We start from the raw sequence: 15,782 nt of genomic DNA, 5'->3' as shown, positions 1-15,782 counted from the left end.
GCTAGAAAAGGAATCGGTGGTTTTACTGATGAGGCTGTGAAGGGATCAATGTTCACTTCTGCTGCGAACAGAATTGTTCAGACTGGCATCGGTTAGTTTCTCACTGCCTGACCAGTCGTAATCTTAGTCACTGGAAGCAGCTACTGTCATCGTCCTCGAGTATTCCGCCTTTCTCGCGGACGACTTGGATGACTTGAAGTGCATCGAGTCTGCCATGGAATACTACCTGAAATCTCCGACAGCTGTCGTAGTGGAGAAAGGAGCGGAAGAGATTTCTCGTCAAGGCTACGACGCAGAGGAACTAGAGAAGAAGATTCTTGAGTTCATCATTGAAAATCGCTTGTGTACGTCCCTCGCCTTGTTGTGAACCTGAAAGTCGGAGCTTACTGACAGCCTGCAGCGAAGGACTTGACAGCAAAGAAGTAGAAGATGCTCGAGCCAAGTTTCCTGTTTTTCGATGCGTGCTATGCGCTCGTGTTATGTACGACACCAAGTACGCCAGCTTCAACTCCTGAGCGCTAAGCAGTGCAGACTGTGATGTTTCCTTATTTCCGATGCTCTTCCCCATGATATGTACTAGACACGACACTCCAGTCTCAACTGCTGAACGCTGCAGACGGTATCGAGTTTCAACACTCGTTATTCGGATCTAACGTATCATATCGCGTTCGGTTTTGTGTTTTGTAGTTGCGCCCGCCAAATGATCGCTGTTCATTCTCATTTTCAATAATGATAATTCGAGAACTGGCTCTACGGTATGCTTCAATGCTGGAGCGGAGGGGCATGACGGGTCACAACATCATCAATGCTCGTCGGGACAGCATGCAGCCTGGGGGAGTAAGTTATGTCATGAAAATCTGGGAGAGATTTAGAACAGCATTATGTTATTATCGTAGTTGAACATAATTTTATTGTCTTGACGAAGGGGAAGATCTCGGACAGAAAGCCAAATGACAGAAAGTGACACAGACGTATCGGGGCATTGACAGCATCATGAAGCGTAGGTACGCTGTGGACACGACAAGGTAGCGCTTGAATAAGTTGAAGTCGGATGGGAAAAGTAGACGATAGAGGCGGGCACTGACGCGTCGACGCACGTGATGAAACAGGAAAAGCAATGATTCAATATTCAGCTGTAGAGTTTACTGTTAGTGTGTATGACGAGCACGTAACGCGCATCGGTTGTTGCATTTGCGATTTTGAACGAGTATAGCAACTATGGCATGTTGCTTGCAGACCGGTCGACCAGTGCGTCCGAATCAGACATTCTAATCTCGAGGGCCGTTCTTGCTCACGTGATCTAAACACCTCCTAGTCAGCCCCAAGAGTCTGGACCGCCGACCATGTCAGCCTTGTATCATTTGACTGGTCAGCCCACCCCGTCAGCCATGCACTCGTGGCAATACAAAAGACCTGGGCTTCTGATCTTGACACCACATCTTCTAGATCCTGCATCTTATGTTCTTTCCTCGATCTTCTATCGCCGCACTTAAAGCCTTTGTCACCGTTCTCCTTCTACCTCAGTTTCACTACCCATCGACCATGTACGCCCAGAACCGCCCCGGCTCTACATCGGGTTCCCTCTTGGCTCCACCAAATGCTCTTATCGAAGAAGATATCCTGTCAGCTGGAAAGGCTCGTAGGCCTGGGCCGAAAGCTACACCTCGCCTGCGCACATCCAACACACACATACCTTTGCTTCCTAAACCTTACTACGGACACATTCCCAAAGCGCCTAGACCCGACGTCCACGCCTTCCTCCCTCCACCCTATAGCGAGTCTGCATCATTCCTCGCCGTTCCAAATAACACACCTGCGACCACGCCACCCCCGCCTCCACTCAGTAGCAGTAGCAGCTCAGATGATTCTGTTACGCTCAGTACGCCCAACATCTTTTCTGGCGGTCGATCAGGACTAGTGGGCCTCGGTTTCGAAGGTCTAGAGAAAGGGGGAGGTGGGGCATTCGACGGGCTCGGAAGGCTCAGCGAAGGCTTCAGGTTATCCGAATCCTCGTCTGGGGAAGAGGGATCCAGCCAAGTTCGGCCGAAAGCGGTTGTGCGGCCCAAGAAGAGACATGACGTATTTTTCCCGTGCCCACACCACTCTAGGTCGCTATCGCCTGTGTCGTTCTTAGCACGTGCACTGCCCAACACTGCGGTGATGCAGTTCCGAGTTCATTGTCGGAATGATAGCGGATCACCTACGCCTTGTATGAAGCATGATCCTAGTAGGAGCACGGTGTCGACTGAGTTGAAGCGAGCTGCTGGAATTGAGCGTCGGGCATCGTTGCGTCGGTGTAGTAGTATGAGTGGATGGCGGTAGTAGTAAATATGGACAAATAAGTTACCTTTAGTTGTCAAGGAGATGAATGCACGTTGGGTGTGTCCTTGGAGAGTTACTCTTTCATAAAGTCATTTTGACTTTTCTTTCTTTTTTTTGTATTTTTTGCCTTTCTTTCGAGCAGACGTAACAGACAAAGCCGGTCTTTTGTCTAAAAGGAAAGGACAAGCGAAATTGACGAGGTACTTATATAAGTATACTGCCACGACTAAACCACGACCGTCCAAACGAATAGTATGCAAAAAGGTATGTGAACGATGACGACGACGACGACAAGGGGGCTAAATAATTGTTTAGATCAAGCTGCTCTACGTTCTTCCCCTCCATTTCCGTCACCAGGTTCTTCATTTCTACCACCTCCCACACCTGGACCACATGAATTCGCTCGTAGGAAGTCATCAAAGAAAGATTTTGAAGACGTTACTACCGCTGCCAATGGCCTTAACAGTGGCGAGGCCACACCAAACGGCGCGGTAAGTCCCCAACGAGCGTCTCTGGCTTTCTTCCGCTCCTTCCTTCCGCGCTTTATCATTTCCATGCTGAACGTTCCTCGTTCTCTCTTCCACCTACTACCCTTCCAGGAATCAACTCCAACAACAGAATCTCCAAGTACATCTTTTCTAGATCCTCCTCCTCGATTGTTCGACTCCCACGATACAGAAGACCACAGCCACCGTCTAAGCACCCATTCCGTCACTTCTCTTACCTCCTCCCGTCCCGCACCACCATCACCAGCAATCTCCCGTCGTGCATCAGGCCTATCCCGTACCTCCTCAAAATCTCGTTCTCGCCCAGTCTCAGATGCCAATTCTCGCATACAACGCCCCATATCCGCAGCACTCTCCCCCAATGCAGCACTCTCTCGCACACCCAGTGGACGTCGTACCAAAGATATCCTCGGCATGTCAGCAGTGACAGAGATCAAAGGCAAAGAACCAGATATAGCACCCACCGAGACTAGAATCCTCATTAAAATCCGCGACTTTGCATTTGCACCTTCAGATCCGCGATTTTCTGGTGAAGGATCGAATGTACCCCGTGCAAATCGTCCCAAAGTCCTTGCTCGCCGTTTGCGCGGGTCGTCCTCGTCGACGTCCTCTTTGATTTCCACGTCATCGACAGAAGAGGAAGACGAGCAGTGGGAAGATGAGAGTGATAACAATGGTTGGGGAGGTTTCAAGTGGGGGTTTCAGAAATTGCAATCTGGTTGGGGTCTTGGCTCGCATTCCTCCTCTTCCGAGGACTTTCCTTCGAGAACTGACTTTGCCCGTAACTTTGGAGATGGTAGTGGTGATGATGAGAGTGAGGTGTATGAGGAGCCAGATGAGTTTCCTGAGAATCAAGACGAAGATGAGGAGATGGAGGGAGAGCCCATGTTAAGCCCTGGCCTTTACCGTGCACTGTATTCCTTCGAGCCAGAAGGAACTGCGGAGATGAAGCTTGATGAAGACCAGATCGTCCGTGTGGTCGGACGAGGCGGTGGAGTTGGATGGGCTGTGGTTGTGAAAGGGGACACTGGTTCGCATGCCCTCGTACCGGAGAGTTATCTAGAGGTCGTCAAACTGGATGGGGACGATTAAGACTGAGAGTTCGTGCAGGCACGAGCTACGTGGTTATCTTCTATCATCTTCGTTCTTGCGATCACTTTCTTACGCTTGCTATTTCTTTTGTATGTGGAACCTTGTCATTTATCTGCTGCATCCTTTGTTTGCATTACATTTTCCGATATTTCTGATAATAATAATCAAATCCATGTATATCGACTACCTGCTATCAGTCGACGCGACAGATGATTTCACCGTGTAGGATCGCGAACCAACCATCCTCTGATTTACCCCATTCCGTCCATGTATCTGCAATTCTATTCAGCTTCTCCTCGTCTACAAGCCCATTCTTGAGCGCCGTCGTCTTGAAATTCGACGAAAGCGTCCGATCAGCCCACATCCGACTCCACCACTCTCGCTCATCAGGGGTACTGTAACACCACGTCCCAGCCGAAGTCGTGATCTTGTCTCTCGCAAACCCCGCCCCCAACGCCCAACTCACCAACCTCCTCCCCGCATCAGTTTCTCCCCCATTAGCACGCGCCACAAGCTGATACGTATCCATCCACTCCGTCATCCCAGCAGAAGCAGGAAACCAAGTCGTCGCCGCAAAATCCGTCTCTCTAACAGCAACGATCCCCCCAGGCTTCGTAACAGCCTTCATCTGCATCAAAGCCTCCGATACCCTCTCCCGATCGATATGCTGCAACACCTGATGCACATGCACGATATCAAATTTGCGATTTTTGAACAGCTCTTCTAGTTGAAAGATATCCCCGGTTTTGAACTCTACATTCGTGATCCCTCGCGATGTGGCTGTTTCGCGAGCTTGGGTGAGGATGTCGCCGGGGAAAGGCTCGATGCCTGTGATGTGTCCTGTGGGCCCGACGAGGGTGGCGAAATCGAGGGTGATGGTGCCCGGCCCGCAGCCTATGTCGAGGATGTGCATGTTTGGTTGTATGCATGGCAGGAGGTAGGATGCGGAGTTTTGTGCGGTGCGCCAGTTGTGGGAGCGTAGGACGGATTCATGGTGTCCGTGTATGTAGATTGCGGTGGTTTCTGGCATTTATGATGTGTGAGGGGAAGGTTAGACGCTCAAAGACAGGGGTTGTGTATGTCTGTTTGTGCGACCTGCTCAGTGATAGGCTGTCCGAGCCCTATCTTTGTTCTCACACAGATGGTCCGATAGATACCTTTCATTGGGCCTGATGGACATTCACCATTGTCCACATCGTACCTTACAAACCAGCTACAACTCATCAACGCTGCAACCAGTCCTGCGTTTTTCGTATCAGTATGCGGACTCTTCTTGAGCTTGTACTTCGAGTCTTATTCTATATATATGTTCGTTGAATTAACTCACCATTAATAATAGATTGGGCGCCGTGGCCAACCGTTTGCCGTTGGAAGTTCAGTTGATCCACCTTCCGCAAGCGAGCTTGAGGTTCAGAAGATGTCTCTTCAGCCACCAGTTGCAATTGACGCTTCTTTCGAAATTGACCCAAGCACTGTCATCAGGGATAGCCGTTACCCGATCGCTTCGAGTACTTTTGGAGAGATTTACAGATGTATCTTGGACAGGGGCGCAAGTCAGAAATTCGAAGAAGTACTTCATACAGACCCCTTTTCTGTGAATGTACTCAATCTATACTTTCCAGGTTGCAGTAAAATGTTCATCGTTTCCACATCTAAGCGACGCTGAAGTCGCCAGGATCAACCATGTATGTTTGGGTAGCTTCTGAAACTTCCAAGTATTTGAACTTCATGTCTTTCGAATGCAGAGGATTGGCCGGGAACTCAGCATCTGGGCCATGTTAGAGCACCGGTATATATTATGCCTGTATGGCACTGTACAAGGTTTCGGTCTATTCCGTGCTGTCGTCTCCCCCTGGATGCCAAACGGGACTTTGAACTCCTACTTAAATCGCGCTGATCTCACGGAAATGGACAAGCTTACCCTGGTGGGCTTGTTTGCAAGGCCTGTGACCATAATTTATCGCTTTCTTAACAGTTTAAACAAATCGTGGAAGGTCTCAAATATCGTGAGCAGGAATAAATTGACCAATGGAAGCAACCGATGTAACTGATTGTTGTACTGCTGGCCAGTTCACGACAACAACGTGATTCATGGTGATCTAGCTAATGTAAGTTTACTATTCTGTGTATCCCTGATCCTCTGATCATGATTGTAGCATAATATCCTGGTTGCTGCCGATGGATCCCCGCGCCTTGCGAACTTCCATTTCTCGAATACTATGGCAGAGTCTAACCCGGCATTCTCTTACCATAATGGCGCAGTTCGTTGGGTTGCTCCAGAGCTCTTGGACCCACCCGAAGACACCGTGCAATGCGCCACCAAATCCAGTGATATATATGCTCTCGGGTGTATCATGCTTGAGGTAAGTTTCTGATCTCGCTTGTCTGTGTTACTGATACGGTGATGCAGGTATTATACGGGAAAGTGCCCTACCGGTGGTTGAAATCTGCTGTACATGTTGTTTCGGCGAAGTTCAAACGCACAGAGCCAATTGATGACACCTCGCAAATTCAAGCACATCACCTCACTTATATGCGGCGGTGTTGGTCACCCGAATCTCGCCCATCCGCGGAGGAGACTCTAGCGTTCATTGATGGGTTGTTTCCAGATGTTCTCGACTGGCCTTTGTTCTACACCCTTCGAGAATTACCTAACCAGGTGATCACAGCATATGAGCATCGCGGTACTGTGGCAGGGGGTCTAGGCGATGTCTGGAAATGTAGTTGGCGCAAAAACTCGAAGGAAACTGAAGTCAGTGTATTCTTGTGTGTACAAAGCCATAATTCATTTGTTTCAGGTTGCGGTCAAATCAGTTAGGATTCCTCATACGGGCAATAAAGATGAAGTCAAACAAATAACTGAGGTTAGTATCGAGTTTTGGCATGTTGTGCTGGATGCAACGGGATTTACTATGCCTAGATGATTACTCAAGAGGCTGCTGCTTGGGCCGAGTCGTCACATCATAATATCCTGCCCCTGTATGGCACGATCCCTTACTTCGAACCTCTTCCCGCCTTTATGTTTCCATGGATAGCCAATGGCTCGCTGACGGACTATCTACAACAGGAGTTCTCCCGTTTGTCAGAAACCAGGAAAACTGACATTGTAAGCCCATTACTCGAGTAGCATGATTGTGTCTGAGCTCGATGACAGTTGAACCAAGTGGTGTCTGCGCTGAAGTACTGTTAGTGGCATTCTTGAATGTCAACCATGGACTTATGACTGGTTTCAAGTGCACGATAATGGCATCGCTCATGGTTCTTTGACAAGTGTAAATGGTGTCGACGCCAATTATCACGCGCTTACGATATTCCCAGGATGACGTGTTTCTCGACGGCTCTGGCAGGGTCTACCTGGCTCATTTTGGTCGTCTCTCCAATATTTTTGCCCGAGGACAAGCCCCTGTATCTGGTTTAGCAACTACCTTTGAACTGAGGTACATTGCGCCCGAACTCCTCACTATTGTAGATGCAGGAGCCTCAAGATCGAGTAAGGCTGGAGATATTTATTCGTTTGGCTGTCTCATGATCCAGGTGTGTTCTCGCACTATCCTAAGCCCCCATATAACCTGACATTCCCTAGGTGTTGTTAGGAAAGATACCTTATTGCTGGATTCGCAACGCTAGCGAAGTTCTTCCAGAAAGAGTCAAAGGTGCACGGCCCTTCCACATGGAACATCATGATAATTTGGAGATCAATGGAATGTATTTGACCTTTGGGCAACAATGTCTGTCAGTTGAAAGCGAGACCCGTCCGGCGATTGAGGATGTCTTTTGCTTTCTCTTAATCCAAAGCATTGGGTAGGTCATCTTGTGTGCACGCTTGTTTCCGTACTTACCGACTATAGTGCGGTTGACTTGACAAATTCTATCGGTCGGATCAATAAGTACCCCACGAACTCTGGAGGATATGCGGATGTCCACAGATGCCAGCTTACCTTGGACTCGACGACCGTCCTCGTACAACAAGCTGTTTCCAATTACCAGGTCCCTCGTAGATGCGTTGATGTGAGTGTCAAACACGCAGTTACTGTCACTTTTCCAACGGCGTTTAGGTCGCAGTCAAGGCGTTTAGACTGACGGGAGACGAGATACCCAGATCGATCAATGTCAGTGGAAATCACTTGTATCCTCATTCTATTGACCGGTTACTCACCAGCGATTTTTTCGGGAGATCAAAATATCATCGACACTTAATCATGAAAATATTGTACCTCTCTGGGGAGTTGCGCGTCAATTCGGGGTTCTCCCCGCCCTAGTTTCGCCGTGGCTGAAGAATGGTACCTTGACCCAATATCTACAGAATCGACACAAAGAACTTTCTCGTGGCCAACAGTTTGCACTGGTGCGCTGAAGTCGTTACCTCGTAACAACAACAGTACTAAAGACGCTTCAGCTTAGAGATGTAGCTCGCGGCCTTGAATATCGTTGGTCCAATATTTGCAATTTACATGAAGCATAGCTGACACGGATCTGGTAGTCCATTCGCAGCAGATTGTCCATGGAGACTTGAGTGGCGTGCGTACACCTCACCAAATTTGTAACTTCCCAACTTAAACCTTTTAGTACAACGTCCTTATCGACGACGATGGAAAAGCACGCCTCACCGATTTCGGTTTATCAGCTCTCATTCCGGCGAGAATGAGTCAAGCCTTATTACCCACCGTTGCTGGAGGCACCCTGCAATGGATGGCACCCGAATACGTGACGGCAGATACCAGCGACGTGTCATCCATGTTCTCTCAGGCAAGCGATGTATACTCTTTTGGAGGGATCATGCTTCAGGTGTGTGCGTGTTGGCATTCACACCCTCCAATACTCGATGTCATAAACATACTATTGTCCAATGTGCTCATCCACAGCTTCAGGTGTTGGAGGGAAAGATCCCATACCACTACATCGCCAATACGTTTGCTATAGTTCGTAAAATATCGCAAGGGATTACGCCTCGCAGGCCGGCTGCACCTGTGATCATCGACGACGACTGGAATTTCATCCAGAAATGTTGGTCACAACATGCGGTATCTCGTCCGTCTGCCACAGACATTATTGCGATTGTGGAGGAAAGGGCTATGATTGTTGTGTAAACGAGTACAGAAACACTGTTCAATATTCAATGTATCAGGGTAGACCTCAGGCGAAAGTGAATCAGCAACAAAAAGTGATATCTCTTACGCTGCATCTAGCATGAGATTCTACAATACAAAGTAAGTTTTTTCTTCTGTTCGTTCGTCGACTGCCAAGCGGAAAAAAACCATAGCTATTTGCTGATTGTAGGTATTGATTGGGTGATAGTACATTACAAAACGAACAACAGCAATAATTGGAGTCTAGGGTAGACAAATCGTAGTAAGAAGAGTCATATGAATCGAATCGATACACCCACTCGTTTGAGAGATCACGACGGGCGAGACTCGAAGCTCGATAGGCTATGATGACATCATGGTAGTGATGCAACTAAAGATCTTTATATTCGACTCCGTTGTCCCAATTCGCAGTTGGTTCTATGCGCTGAAGGCTAGAACAAATTCGTGATTATGCTTGATGGAGAAAAGAATCACGGCGAGCAATGGTGAGCGACGCCGATCGCTGTCAAATACATGATGAGTCTGATGAAATCTGCAGAGGTCTGGACCATGTCCTGGTATTGCGGGTCGAACAACATGACTACGTCTCGATTGTGCTTGGTGGAGTAGTAAGAATCAGATGGAACGAAGGTAGGCGCTTGTGCCAGGCTGGGCGACGTCGAAAAAAGTTGATGTTGCTAGATGAAGGTAGTTGATCATGATGATAGTCGACTTTCAAACCGTGAATGTGACTCGGCGCTTGATCGATCCCAGTCAAAGGCCACTCCAGGCCCATACATACAGATCAAAACAGTACCTGTAAGTATGGGCCTAGTCCGAGTCGTAGAATAAGATACAGAGAGCGTGACTGTCACGGGAGCTCCCGCGTGTAGCCAATTTGGTACTTGTCCTTATCTGCCCTCTATCAAATTTATTTGCTACTACTTATCGATTGATCGACTTGCAAAATAAAATGTTCCCAATATTGCAAATTGGAATCTCCTTTTTCTGATACCATGACTTCCAAGGATGGTTGGTCTTGTCTTCCTTCAACCGCATATTCAGCTCCTCATTGACAACTTCACAGTGCTCGTCGGTGTCATCGGTGGTAGTGGCCTATACCATCTTGATAACCTGACTTTCGTGTGAGTTGTGACATGAACAAGTTGTGTTTTGCAGCTCATAACAAGCACCTCAGGGAGAAAGTTAACCCAGAGACCGTTCGTTTTCATCCTTTGGGAGTCTTCATGATTTTGACGATCTGCATTGCTGTCTTTTCAGCCTTGGGGATACCCATCTTCGCCCATTACCATTTGTTCGCTACCTTCAGGATCAAAGATCGCCTTCCTGGCTCGTCACGGGCATCACCATTCAATTGCGCCTTCAGCAGTCCCTTCTCGCGCTAACATCGCAGCTTTGAAGTCCTTAGGAGTCCGGGTTATTCTTGCATTCAGTGCTGTTGGCTCGCTCCGCGAAGAGATCGCCCCGGGATCTTTTGCTATTCCTACTCAGATCATTGATCGCACCAAGGGCATACGTCCAGCCAGCTTCTTTGAGGGCCTGAAGATAGTCGCTCATGCTGCATTTGGTGATCCATATAGCGTGAAGTTGGTCCGCTGGCTGGAGGTAAGAGTAGAGAAGGCTCTTGCAGACGAAGGTAGAGGAGTGGCTCTCCACAAGGACAAATGCATCGTTTGCATGGAAGGTCCTCAGTTCTCCACTAGGGCGGAGAGTATCATGTATCGAGCGTGGGGTGGGGATCTTATCAACATGAGCGCTTTGCCTGAGGCCAAGTTAGCTCGTGAGGCGGAACTGAGGTGATTTGACCACTCGCTTTGCTTTGACTTGACTGAGATACCATCTAGCTATGCGTTAATCGCAACTGCCACAGACTATGATTCATGGCGTCCCCATTCGGAGGCAGTCACTGCTGCGGAAGTATTCAAGACTCTGCAGGATAATGCTAATACATCGAGGCATGTTGCAGCTGCTGTTCTTGAAGACCTTCACGCTGCCGCGTTAGATGGAGACATTCTGACTGAAGACAAGGGCAGTATGCGTTTCTCTATCATGCCAAGAGTTGGCGAACAGGACCAGGAGGATATCAAGAAGCTGGCCTTCATACTACCTGACTACTTCACACCAGGCAATGTTGCCAACTAGATGCTATCATCTTAGTGTTGGTTTAGAGTGAATTCACCCACGATCTGGGTTTTCGTCGATACCATATCTCTTCTCTGAAAAATCAATCATTTCACCGCTTCAATCCGACTCGTGGGAAAAGCTCTTGTCTGGTGACATAGCATATGATACAAGTTTGAATGTAGATGTGAAGTGGGGGAGACTACTATGTACATAGTTCGTTCTACCGGACATTTCCTTTGGTATTACATAAATGTAAGAATAGCAAATGAAAAGGAATAATTAGTTACGAAGAACACGGAAATCAGGGAATCCCGACGGGGACCATCAAATTCTGTTCATTGGAAGAAAGAAAATGGTACAATGAAGATCCTGCCTGATCCCTGAGCACTCGTTATCCATGACAATTGGATCTATGTTACAGTATGAGGTAGTGAGCATGACTGCGAAGTTTGCCTTGGATGGTGGGCAATTTTGAGGTATGAAATGCGACACAATTTGTGTCTACAGGTTGTGCTCTGCAATGTAGCGCATGATGAGGAGCGAAGCCATAATGTCTGATGGTAGAGTCAGCTACTATCCAAGGATATAGATAACAGCAACTTGCCTATAGAAAGGTGACAATATGACTCGTGAATGGTCAGAGTGTTTCCGGAGACGCCATAAGCTGGCATGTGTGGTTGACGAAGTTCGTAATGAGCGACAAGGTAATTTTCTTCCGAAATACACTGTAGAAAAGAGGGGTTCAGGTAAGGTCGGTGAACAAAGCATATTTAACGTACCGACCACTCGTGGCCGTCTGCGCTTTGGTGCTCCCATCTGTATTCCCGGCCATCACTCGCCCGAAATTTTCTGGAGAGAGATCTGTATGACATTAGGTTTGGCTGCAGCAACACAGGAGAACAGCATACCCTCCGAAAAAGGTCGCCTTTCGTAGGTATCTGTTCATCGGCATCGTCATGCTGGGCGCAGGAGGGTAGAAAAAACTGATATTTCCTAGTCCTCCTGCAGCACCCTCTGCAAACTCGAGTACCACTGAAGGCTGTCTCTCCAGATGCCGCGTGTCTCCGTGTCGGGTTGAACGGCGTCCCATGTTGTATATAGCCAAAACGTTGTCGCTTCTGGCAGGAGAACGTGGATGAGGTACGACACGTATGAACATGCGGTCGTAGATATCGTCATAATCAGAGCCAGTTATACGGCCTGTTCGATCCTCGAACATGTAGGGCATCTGAAGAGGTCTTGGCATGATACCTGTGGGGGTCCTAAACGATACAGTAGTCGGGGCGCAAATGCGACGCTAAAATACTGACCTGATAGAGGCCTCTTATATACTGTCCCGCGCGTTTCATGACCTGTGCGGTTGCTTCCTCGGGTTAATAAGGTCCAAAAAGGGAGCCAAGTTAGACTCCGGATAGGCTGCGTCGTAAGTTGGCGCACATGGGGTATTCTGGTCTTCGCGGGGTTGCAAATTGCCCTGACAAAGTAGCACTGGATCATCTGCAGAGCGGAAAAGGGCACCTGCCTTAGAGTGCTGGTCGCGTAATTGTCTCGGCAACAAAATCCCCAGTTTGCGAAGCACGAGTCCCGTTCTCAGCGGATAACAACTGGCCATTGAAGAAAAGAAGTTGAACGTGGGGGTACCGAGCCGAACAATGAATCAATGGGGTCTAAACCCTTACTGTGTACAAAGTTGAGTCTGACGCCAATCCTTACGTGATTGCCCTCGATGGTAACACAATAAATGGAAGACTGCGAAGTTAATTGTCGCATCCGACCAATGGGGTGCCTACCTGTACTCTTGCGCCATTACCAACGTGCGAAAATTTGCCCACTCCAACAACATGTGTTGATAGGACATGTCACGAGCTCAGGCTGACATGACTTGTACCTGATAAAAAAGCGCAGGAACCAGGACCGTGAAACCAGCGCAGTGGCATCTGTGGCTGCGCTTACTATGAGAGCACCGGATCCGGGCGCCAGACTGCCCAGGTCCTTGCATTTACAACAATGGTGGCCGAGGATCATCTTAGGCCCATGTTCATCGGAAGCACTGCGCTCAACGGACGCAGTTCCATGGGAAAGATGCCAACAAAAGTGAATAGCTTAAATGCTTCACGTACAGGAAGGTTGAGCACGAGGATAGAGGGTCAGTGAAGTCGTGAGAAGCACATAAGCACATACAAGGTTCGCCTCTAAAAATATGATAAGATGTTTCAGTCTGACAACCGTAAACATAGTTTAGTGACGGTATCTTTTTCCTAAAAAGAGGGAAGGTGTTTAACATGTGGAATGCAGGCCATTCTTGGCGCGTTATGGCATTGTGAGAAGTACGCCCTAGGGTATGAAGTGCAGAAGGGACCGGGGCCGGAAGAACTCCAGGTAAGAAGGCGATGCGCGAGTGTGGAAAATGGGTCTAGGGCATCAATGGTTCCTTTGGGGTTCCCCACTGATTTCCCCACTGAATCACTGAATGCCGCAACATGATTGATGAAATAGAATCACGTGATTATAGTTGGTCGAGACTCACAGTATTTTTTCAACGCAGGGAATCACTGACTTCATATTCTTGGTCAGTTGAGACAATGATAGCAGCCAGAAGAGGCATTCTCAGACGAGAGGCAGTTTAGGCAATCTGAGCACGCGAGACCATGAACAAGATGAACGGGATAATATAAAAGCGTAAGCTGTTGACAGGGGACGACATTCACCACATCTTTCCCCCGTCAAAGCCTCCATCCGCGCCAATATTGGTTGCAGAAGTCTTCGCATCTAAGAACAACTCATTCATCTCCCCAATATCCTCCACTTCTATCTGACTTCTCCCGGAAAGACCAGCGAGAATTGAAGCTGGAGTAAGAAGTTGGAGAGCATATCTGTAAAGGCAGTTATGAGAGGTGCACTGTCAATTAAGGTGTCTCATACCGCATTGATCCTCGTTCACCCTCCTCTGCTATTCGCTCCAAGACCCCAGAACCCAATTTAAGACCTTCTACGTTCGCACGCAACTGTACCACCTTGCCGATCTGCTCGCGATTATATCCGTCAGTCTTCACAATAAGGCACCTTGACAAGGCAAATCAGTCGAAAATCCGCTACGAGGTTTGCAGACTAACCGATCCAATAAATCTACAGGAACACCATGAGGTGAGACGATGTCGGTCGTCCCTCGTACTAGCGCATTTCCACGATTGGTAGCAAGTATTACAGTAGGTGCCATAGGGGATTCGAGGAGGGCATTGAGATAGGTGAAGCACTCGATATCCAGCATATGCACCTAGGGAGAATGTTTAGCCTCACTCCTACAGAACCGTGAGAAGACAGATACCTCATCAATGAAAACTACGCCCGGAACAACCTCGGCAACGCCCTGGTCTACGTAGCCTTTGACCACCTTGTTGACTTCTCTTCGAAGTTTGTCTGTCACCTCCGTCCTTCCGCTCTTCACAAGACTACCCATGACGCTCATGATGTCTTGACCGCCTTGCGGACGCGCATTAGCGGCATCGAGATCACCGAGAGTAACGTCTTGGACAAGCTCTTTGCGCTTATGAACGTCACCTTTCGGTAATGGCACGTATGTTTCAGATTCGAGGTCGTAGGAGGAGGCATATGCATCGGATCGTCCAACTCTCTGCATAAAAAGAAATCAACTTGTGCATGCTTGATTAAACAATTCTGTCACACCTTGACTGCACCGGTGTTGGCTTCTACATAGATAACATCACCAACAACAATTTTTTCCTTCAGGATTGCTTCATAGATGGTGGGATCCAGTCGTAGCTGCTTGGTACCTTTGACAGTTTTAAGACCAACGATAACATGCGAGACTGTCTTTCCGTATCCGCTCAATGGGTTTTCAGATTCTGCGGGCGTAAGTTCGGTAACCTCTCCTTCGTAAACCTCCTTGGTTTCTTTTATCCGCAGACCTGTCGGAAAAGAACGTATTGAGTCCGAATTCGTAGATCCGAGCCAATACATGGGCAATGTCATCTGCAGCACAACATAAAATACGTATTCACGAGAAACCCGACAAAGAACTCCAAACATCTAAGGTACTCACCGATTGCCCTCCTGAACGATTCTGCAAGTACCTCCGTCTTCTTCACCTCTGTGCTATACACCTCAGAACCAACCATCGGGCAAAATGGCACCTTGGTACCAAGTTCGTGCGATACTGCTAGAGCAAGGGCTGTTTTGCCTGTTCCCGGCGCGCCCACGAGAAGTAGCGCGCGCCCCGAAAATTTGCGGGATTTTACGAGATCCACCGCCACACCACATGCCTACGAGCTTGGTCAATCCCAGGAGAAAGAGATAACAGTGTTATAATGACCTCTCGAGCATTAGTCTGGCCTATGAATCCTGCACCATCGGGTGCTGCAAGGCCATCTGATGTGAGCCCTAATCCTTTTATGTGCGAGTGAGGAGCGATTCTAGAGGAACGAGCATTGGATGTTGCAGATGGTGGGGGTAAGGCGTTGTGAGCGACAGGTGCTGATGTAGATGGTGTTGCGCTTGTTGCTTTCATGATGGCTTTTCTTGGAACGCGTTGAAACGCGACAATCGTGACTTGTCACTATATTATGTCAGCAGGAGGTTGTTTATTTCTAAAGCTGCTACCAAACAAACTCCAAGAAATCTAAATATGTACATC

At 48.3% G+C, this 15,782-nt stretch overlaps 9 protein-coding genes across 9 annotated transcripts; 6 read left to right on the top strand and 3 right to left on the bottom strand.

The window, feature by feature from the left end:
• Positions 1–48: 48 nt before the first annotated feature.
• HD556DRAFT_1450343 (uncharacterized protein) lies at positions 49–426 on the top strand (the record flags this gene model as incomplete). The annotated part of the gene is made up of 3 exons (XM_041307746.1): positions 49–91; positions 141–344; positions 401–426. The coding sequence occupies 3 exons, from the start codon at positions 49–51 to the stop codon at positions 424–426; spliced, it is 273 nt and encodes a 90-aa protein (XP_041153276.1).
• A 551-nt stretch (positions 427–977) lies between these two features.
• On the top strand, positions 978–2,382 carry HD556DRAFT_1419950 (uncharacterized protein). The gene has a single exon (XM_041304445.1). The coding sequence runs from the start codon at positions 1,459–1,461 to the stop codon at positions 2,320–2,322; it is 864 nt and encodes a 287-aa protein (XP_041153275.1). The 5' UTR covers positions 978–1,458; the 3' UTR covers positions 2,323–2,382.
• A 67-nt stretch (positions 2,383–2,449) lies between these two features.
• HD556DRAFT_91687 (uncharacterized protein) lies at positions 2,450–4,017 on the top strand. The gene is made up of 2 exons (XM_041312031.1): positions 2,450–2,586; positions 2,638–4,017. The coding sequence occupies exons 1-2, from the start codon at positions 2,577–2,579 to the stop codon at positions 3,918–3,920; spliced, it is 1,293 nt and encodes a 430-aa protein (XP_041153274.1). The 5' UTR covers positions 2,450–2,576; the 3' UTR covers positions 3,921–4,017.
• Positions 4,017–5,304, bottom strand: HD556DRAFT_91994 (UbiE family methyltransferase). The gene has a single exon (XM_041312038.1). It carries the CDS (start codon positions 4,948–4,950, stop codon positions 4,114–4,116), a length of 837 nt encoding a protein of 278 aa, XP_041153273.1. The 5' UTR covers positions 4,951–5,304; the 3' UTR covers positions 4,017–4,113.
• HD556DRAFT_91737 (kinase-like domain-containing protein) lies at positions 5,066–7,538 on the top strand. Its single transcript, XM_041312033.1, has 14 exons — positions 5,066–5,201; positions 5,260–5,490; positions 5,543–5,605; positions 5,666–5,845; positions 5,896–5,926; positions 5,991–6,028; positions 6,077–6,283; positions 6,331–6,672; positions 6,719–6,784; positions 6,841–7,026; positions 7,075–7,105; positions 7,155–7,190; positions 7,239–7,454; positions 7,504–7,538. The coding sequence occupies exons 1-13, from the start codon at positions 5,181–5,183 to the stop codon at positions 7,241–7,243; spliced, it is 1,437 nt and encodes a 478-aa protein (XP_041153272.1). The 5' UTR covers positions 5,066–5,180; the 3' UTR covers positions 7,244–7,454; positions 7,504–7,538.
• A 538-nt stretch (positions 7,539–8,076) lies between these two features.
• Positions 8,077–9,007, top strand: HD556DRAFT_1249285 (kinase-like protein; the record flags this gene model as incomplete). The annotated part of the gene is made up of 5 exons (XM_041298830.1): positions 8,077–8,265; positions 8,317–8,347; positions 8,401–8,438; positions 8,487–8,705; positions 8,789–9,007. Coding segments are annotated over 5 exons (696 nt in total), but the record flags the coding sequence as incomplete, so codon positions are not given.
• Positions 9,008–9,489: 482 nt separating this feature from the next.
• HD556DRAFT_1434973 (nucleoside phosphorylase domain-containing protein) lies at positions 9,490–11,149 on the top strand (the record flags this gene model as incomplete). Its single annotated transcript, XM_041305380.1, has 5 exons — positions 9,490–9,511; positions 10,074–10,131; positions 10,185–10,206; positions 10,268–10,803; positions 10,852–11,149. 5 exons carry the CDS (start codon positions 9,490–9,492, stop codon positions 11,147–11,149), a joined length of 936 nt encoding a protein of 311 aa, XP_041153270.1.
• A 483-nt stretch (positions 11,150–11,632) lies between these two features.
• Positions 11,633–12,359, bottom strand: HD556DRAFT_1434972 (uncharacterized protein; the record flags this gene model as incomplete). The annotated part of the gene is made up of 4 exons (XM_041305379.1): positions 11,633–11,685; positions 11,736–11,856; positions 11,911–11,992; positions 12,040–12,359. 4 exons carry the CDS (start codon positions 12,357–12,359, stop codon positions 11,633–11,635), a joined length of 576 nt encoding a protein of 191 aa, XP_041153269.1.
• A 1,476-nt stretch (positions 12,360–13,835) lies between these two features.
• HD556DRAFT_1249297 (TIP49 C-terminus-domain-containing protein) lies at positions 13,836–15,656 on the bottom strand (the record flags this gene model as incomplete). Its single annotated transcript, XM_041298832.1, has 7 exons — positions 13,836–14,004; positions 14,054–14,194; positions 14,245–14,405; positions 14,457–14,762; positions 14,816–15,057; positions 15,192–15,411; positions 15,462–15,656. 7 exons carry the CDS (start codon positions 15,654–15,656, stop codon positions 13,836–13,838), a joined length of 1,434 nt encoding a protein of 477 aa, XP_041153268.1.
• Between the last annotated feature and the right edge of the window lie 126 nt (positions 15,657–15,782).

The sequence above is a fragment of the Suillus plorans genome (genome assembly GCF_016647745.1).
Source record: "Suillus plorans strain S12 chromosome Unknown HD556scaffold_103, whole genome shotgun sequence".
In the NCBI taxonomy this organism is placed as follows: Eukaryota; Fungi; Basidiomycota; class Agaricomycetes; order Boletales; family Suillaceae; genus Suillus; species Suillus plorans.
The sequence above is the reverse complement of the archived record's forward strand: the minus strand, read 5'-3'. Positions and strand labels throughout refer to the sequence as shown.

What these genes read in the sequence shown, in the direction of transcription:
- HD556DRAFT_1419950 (XM_041304445.1), top strand. Translation starts at nt 1,459, where the DNA reads ATGTTCTTTCCTCGATCTTCTATCGCCGCACTTAAAGCCTTTGTCACC.
- HD556DRAFT_91994 (XM_041312038.1), bottom strand. Translation starts at nt 4,950, where the DNA reads ATGCCAGAAACCACCGCAATCTACATACACGGACACCATGAATCCGTC.
- HD556DRAFT_91737 (XM_041312033.1), top strand. Translation starts at nt 5,181, where the DNA reads ATGCGGACTCTTCTTGAGCTT. An exon ending in CAAGTCAGAAATTCGAAGAA is followed by an intron (nt 5,491 to 5,542) that starts GTACTTCATACA and finishes TATACTTTCCAG; the next exon opens with GTTGCAGTAAAATGTTCATC. An exon ending in TCGGGTGTATCATGCTTGAG is followed by an intron (nt 6,284 to 6,330) that starts GTAAGTTTCTGA and finishes ACGGTGATGCAG; the next exon opens with GTATTATACGGGAAAGTGCC.